A 5052-nucleotide genomic window follows, 5' to 3' on the forward strand; every position below is an offset into this window, starting at 1 on the left:
TCTTTCTTTTAATACTATACATAATCTATCCATCCAACAAATTCAGCTTTCAAGCCGTAAAGAAAGAAAAAAAAAAGAGATTCACACCGCACTTGAAGGTGTAGGTGTGTTTGGAACGTGGTTTGAGCAAGAATCTACGGAGAACTAACAAAACAAGAGGCGGTTCATTGGATAAGTGCTTAAAAGTTCTCACTTATTGCATGGTATTGGTGGAAATAGAAACGGATGCACCCAATGTAGTCAGCCTCCTCACTTCGGTTGATAACGACACCATTTCTACAATTTGATCTTTGCTTCAGCTCCCTTTCTACAGAAGCAAGCGTTTGGTTAAGCACATCATGCGGGAAAGAAATAGGTGTGCTGATCTTCTAACACAATAAGCGAAATTGCACTGTTTTCCTTAGATAATTTATCCTTCAAGATCAACTTTCAGAAGTCAGAAGAGGTGTTTCTTTTCCTAATTGAATAAATAAAATTTCATATTCGTTTATTATTATTTTTTTGTATAAAAAGGAACAAGCAAACAAAGAGCTAAAAAGGGGAAAATGGTGTTCACAAATATATATCTCTTATTATACACTCTGTAAATCCATTTACAAATTGAAGAACCAAAACACATTGTAAAACAAGATCATTTAAGAAAACAATAAGACATAGCTTTCACAAATTCATTGCCTAGGGTAAAGAGCAAGAAAAATCGACAAAATGCATTCAAGGTTTCTTGACTCATCACCATTAAACAAGGAAAGGGACAAAAATCTAGGAATATCATTGACATGAACATCCAAAAGAGAGAGAGAGAGAGAGAGAGAGAGAGAGAGAGAGAGAGAGAGAGAGAGAGATCATCAAAATTACACAAATAAATTTTACAGGCGGAGTATAAACAATGGTAACATATTTTTCCTGTCCACATGCCCGCACATTTCCAACCCCCTTCTGTATATCTCAAAATGTCGTCTTCTCTCATCCAGCATACCCAATTCACAAGCTTTTTTCACAAAACAAACCAAAAAACCCGACAAAAAAATCCCAACAAATATATAAATAACACCCCAGTACTTCTAAGAATTCATAATTGAAAATAATTTCCACCAAAAAAAGAAAAAAATAATAATAAACTGTGTTGAAGTAACAAAAGAACCCTTCTTATTGTGCATCTCCAATGGCTTCCTTCTAATGAATGATTTGACTTTGAAATCCCAGTTAAGCCAGAAATGCAAATTCAAGCTCACTCATAGGGCTTAATCTTGGACCTGAATAGGAGCTTCTTCTTCTTAGAAGTTTGGTTATCAAATGTGAGCACCACTTTGCCCGGTTCACCGACCTTGAAGCTATCGGAGATCACTGTTTCCTCGGATGCTGAAATCTTCCTAGACTTCTGTATGATCACGGTGTATCCAGTTTCAGGCGTAAATTCAGCTCCATAGAACACCTCCCATCCAACGGCTCTCACCTCCCAAACCAAAGAGCATGCCTGGAAAATCCAACTCCCACATGACAATTGATACATGTAACTTAAACCATGGAAAGGATAAAACTGAAACACACCATTGTGGCTCATAATTTTTTGAGTGCCTTTTGCAAATAGAAATTCTCTTTATAGCTTATAGATCATTTTTCTAATCAAGGAAGGCGATGCACTGTCTACAAAAATAGCGATCCTAATTATCAGATCAAATGATGTGGCCTGATGCAGTTCTTCCAATGAAAGCTAAAATAACCACAACCTTAGTGACCGACATTTAGAACATCATCCGCAATCTTTACAGTAGTTTCAAGATCAAATTCTAGGTGAAATCAAGAAGGTATGCCCACCTCAGAAACTGGGAATTCGACAGTGTGCTTGGTAGCCGGCTTGATAATCTCCTCCGTGGCAGCATCAGTGGTTGTGAATTCACCCTCCCGGCTAAGGCCACCATACTGTACCGGTACTTGTTCAGGTGCAATATATCTGTTCACCAATCAAACAGTCCGAAATCAAACCCAAAACATCAAGATGTTTCACCCATTAGGCAAAGAAGCAAAAGAAAACAGAACATGATTTCACTAACTTGAAGAGGGTTTCTGCAGATTTTGAAGGGCCAGCAAAAACAAACTTGCTCTTGGTCCTTTGGGTGAAGAAAGGACTGATCATCCTATAGAAGGCCAAGTACCACCATGGAACATTGATAAATACCTTTTCACAACATCCAAACAAAATTCAAATTAGTACCCAAAAAAATCAACAATGGCAAAAAATGTACAACCCATATAATAAATAGAGCATTCATTTAATAACACCTCTACACCAGAAAAGAAAGAATCTATATAAATTATTGATACCCTATTATTTGAACTTGCATAATTGATACACTAGACAGCCAAAACACAAACACACCACCTACAAGCAACCAAATATGATTCTCTGTACAACCAGGACCTATGTCCAGCTAATACCAAAACAATCAATAGTGACATGAACATGCTTATATGATATACCTAATATACCAAAACAACCATGGAAGGTAAAGAACCTATAATAGCACCACAATAAAATTCCCCACAACAAACCAACAAATGGCACACTAAGTACCATTGATTGGACATCTTTTAACAGCAAAGCAAGCATCTGTAAATTAATAGAGACAACCAAAACACAAACACATACATACAAAGTACCAGCATGAAATTCCCTGTACTACCGCCAAACATAAACTTAAACAAATAAAATACCAACGGAACAAAAGTATGAAACAATGCATACGTCTTATGTATCAAAACAACAATTCAAAAAAGAAGAGTATCCTTAGGCTTTCCCCCACCTAATTCTTGATACATATAATCTGAGTCCAAACCTTTGTACCCAAATTCTTTTGTAACAGTGTCCCAACACATTCTCGGTTATTGGAAACAGGATCCAATAGCCAAAAATGCACCGGAACACCAATACAGGAACATACGGTCATAAAGGACTCGAGGGGGTATAATCTTCATTCCACATTTATACCAGGCAAGTAGCGAAAAAGTAAAAATGGATACAAAGCACCACTGATAATAGCTGAAAATGCACCGGAACACAAATACGGGAACATACGGTCATAAAGGACTCAAGGGGGTATAATCTTCATTCCACATATATACCAGGCAAGTAGCGAAAAAGTAAAAATGGATACAAAGTACCACTGATGAAACATTCTTTTAAAGGTAAAGCAAGAATCTGAGAAAATTGACAGCAAGACTAACCAAAAATCAGACACACACACACACAAATTAAGTGCATACAAAGTACAAACAAATAACTATCAATTGTGGGAATTCCAATTTCATACCTGTTTGGCCAAAAACTCAGGGTAATTATCCTGAAGCAAAAGCAGTGCCTGATTAGTAGCCGTCCTCAGCTCCCTCTTAAATGGCCCAGGAGAATTCTTCAAATCATTGATCTGAGCAAAGCTGCAAATCCCATCTGGGCTGAAATCAAGCTTCCTAATACTCTTCTCCAAGAACTGAATCCTCCACCTCAGAAACCTCTGCCTCTTCTCCTCATCAGAGAAAGTGTTCATATACAACTCCTTGCTGTTGAACGCCCCGTACACGTTGTAACAAACTGGGTGCCCCTCTTTGTCAAACCCGTCCATGAAAACCACTTTCTCAAGCTCTGTTCCTAGGTCTTCTTCCAGTAGGGTTTCGATTCCGAATTCCTTTCGCCACTTGACGGTGTTCTTGAGCATGGTGAAGGCTTCTTTCACTTTGAAGTCTCTGGCCCTGAGGAATTTGAGGAGGATTACGTCCGTTCGCTCGTCGGCGAGGAGGGGGATTCCCCATATGGACACTTCCTCCGGCGGCGGAGGAGGAACGGCCTCGACCGTGGCGGAGGGCTCTTCTTCTGCCGGCGGAGGAGGAGCCGGGACGGTGGCGACGGCAACGGCAACGATTGTTTCCTCGATTGCTTCGACTGTCTTGGCACCGTCGTCGTCCACTGTGACGGCAGCGGTGACAGTTTCCACTACCTCAGCCACAACCACCTGCTTGGGAGCAGGTGCTGCCTCGGGCTCTGATTTCTCTCCTTCCGAAACCGGAGCCCGAGGAACAGGTGTTGACTCCTCCTCTTCTGAAACCGGAGCCCGAGGAACAGCCGCCTCAGGCTCGGGTTGTGGAGGTAGAGGTTTTGGAGGCTCTTCCTCCACAACCCCACCCTGAGCACCATCAAGGACTTCGGTCTTTGCCTCGGGTTTTTGTTCTTCTTCGGTAGCTTTCTCTTTCACCTCCTCCTCCTTCTCAGCCGGTGGGGCCGCCTCGGCCGGCTTCTCCTCCTCTTTTTCCGGCGGAGGGGGCGGCGGGGCGGTGAACTCGTGCTTCTTAAGCGCTTCTTGAACGAGCAGTTTCAGCTCGTCTAGGGCTTTCTTTTGTGGGTCCGGGAGCTCACCAGCCACGTTGGTCTCCTCCTTAAACGACGCCGATTCGGTGATCTTCTCCTCGTCCCCCTTGGCCTCCACCACTTCCTCCACCAACGCAGCTAGTTTCTCCGATGCAGCTTCCGGCTCCGGCTCGGGAGCCGGCGGCGGCGCCTCTTTCTCTACTACGGAAGGTTCCTCCGCCTCTGGCACATCGGAAACCACCACGACTTCGTCTGTTGCTGGCTCTGAGGCGGCCGCCGTTTTGTGGGTTTCTTCAGCCATGTGGTGAATCGAGTAACGATTAAACCGATCAAATCAAGATACTGGACTAGGAAAACCAAAAGACAAGGAGAGAGAGAGAGAGAGAGAGAGAGAGAGTAGGGGTGGGAGAAAAGGAATTGGGGAGTTGCCTTTAAAATGAGAAGAAGGGGGGAGATTGAGAGAAATTATTCAATACTCTTGAGACTACCTTGCAGTGCTCCAAACTAGTTGTCCACGGCACCAATGAGGGGTAAGCACCGCCACATAGGGAAGCAAACGAACGAGGTCCTGTTCCGCTTTCTCCCAAAATATTTTTTTTCAAAAAGAAAGTAATTTTAAATTCAAATATAACGAAAATGAAAAATAAATTTTCAATTTTTTTCACTGTTTAAAAGATCTTAATGAAATATATCAAACA

General features: G+C 42.0%; 1 protein-coding gene across 1 annotated transcript; it reads right to left on the minus strand.

Annotated features, from left to right (window-relative positions):
• Positions 1-828: 828 nt before the first annotated feature.
• LOC131310192 (patellin-3) lies at positions 829-4805 on the minus strand. Its single transcript, XM_058337088.1, has 4 exons — positions 3309-4805; positions 2052-2176; positions 1816-1951; positions 829-1474 (listed from the first exon to the last, which is right to left on the minus strand). Exons 1-4 carry the CDS (start codon positions 4653-4655, stop codon positions 1229-1231), a joined length of 1854 nt encoding a protein of 617 aa, XP_058193071.1. The 5' UTR covers positions 4656-4805; the 3' UTR covers positions 829-1228.
• Positions 4806-5052: the final 247 nt, after the last annotated feature.

Source organism: Rhododendron vialii, chromosome 12a (assembly GCF_030253575.1).
Source record: "Rhododendron vialii isolate Sample 1 chromosome 12a, ASM3025357v1".
Classification (NCBI taxonomy): domain Eukaryota; kingdom Viridiplantae; phylum Streptophyta; class Magnoliopsida; order Ericales; family Ericaceae; genus Rhododendron; species Rhododendron vialii.

Bases quoted from the DNA above. Each gene is read 5' to 3' on its own strand.
- LOC131310192 (XM_058337088.1), bottom strand. From the start codon at position 4,655: ATGGCTGAAGAAACCCACAAAACGGCGGCCGCCTCAGAGCCAGCAACA. The intron at 2,177-3,308 runs GTATGAAATTGG...TGTTGTGAAAAG, and splicing joins CTGAGTTTTTGGCCAAACAG to GTATTTATCAATGTTCCATG. The intron at 1,952-2,051 runs GTTAGTGAAATC...ATTGGTGAACAG, and splicing joins TCTGCAGAAACCCTCTTCAA to ATATATTGCACCTGAACAAG.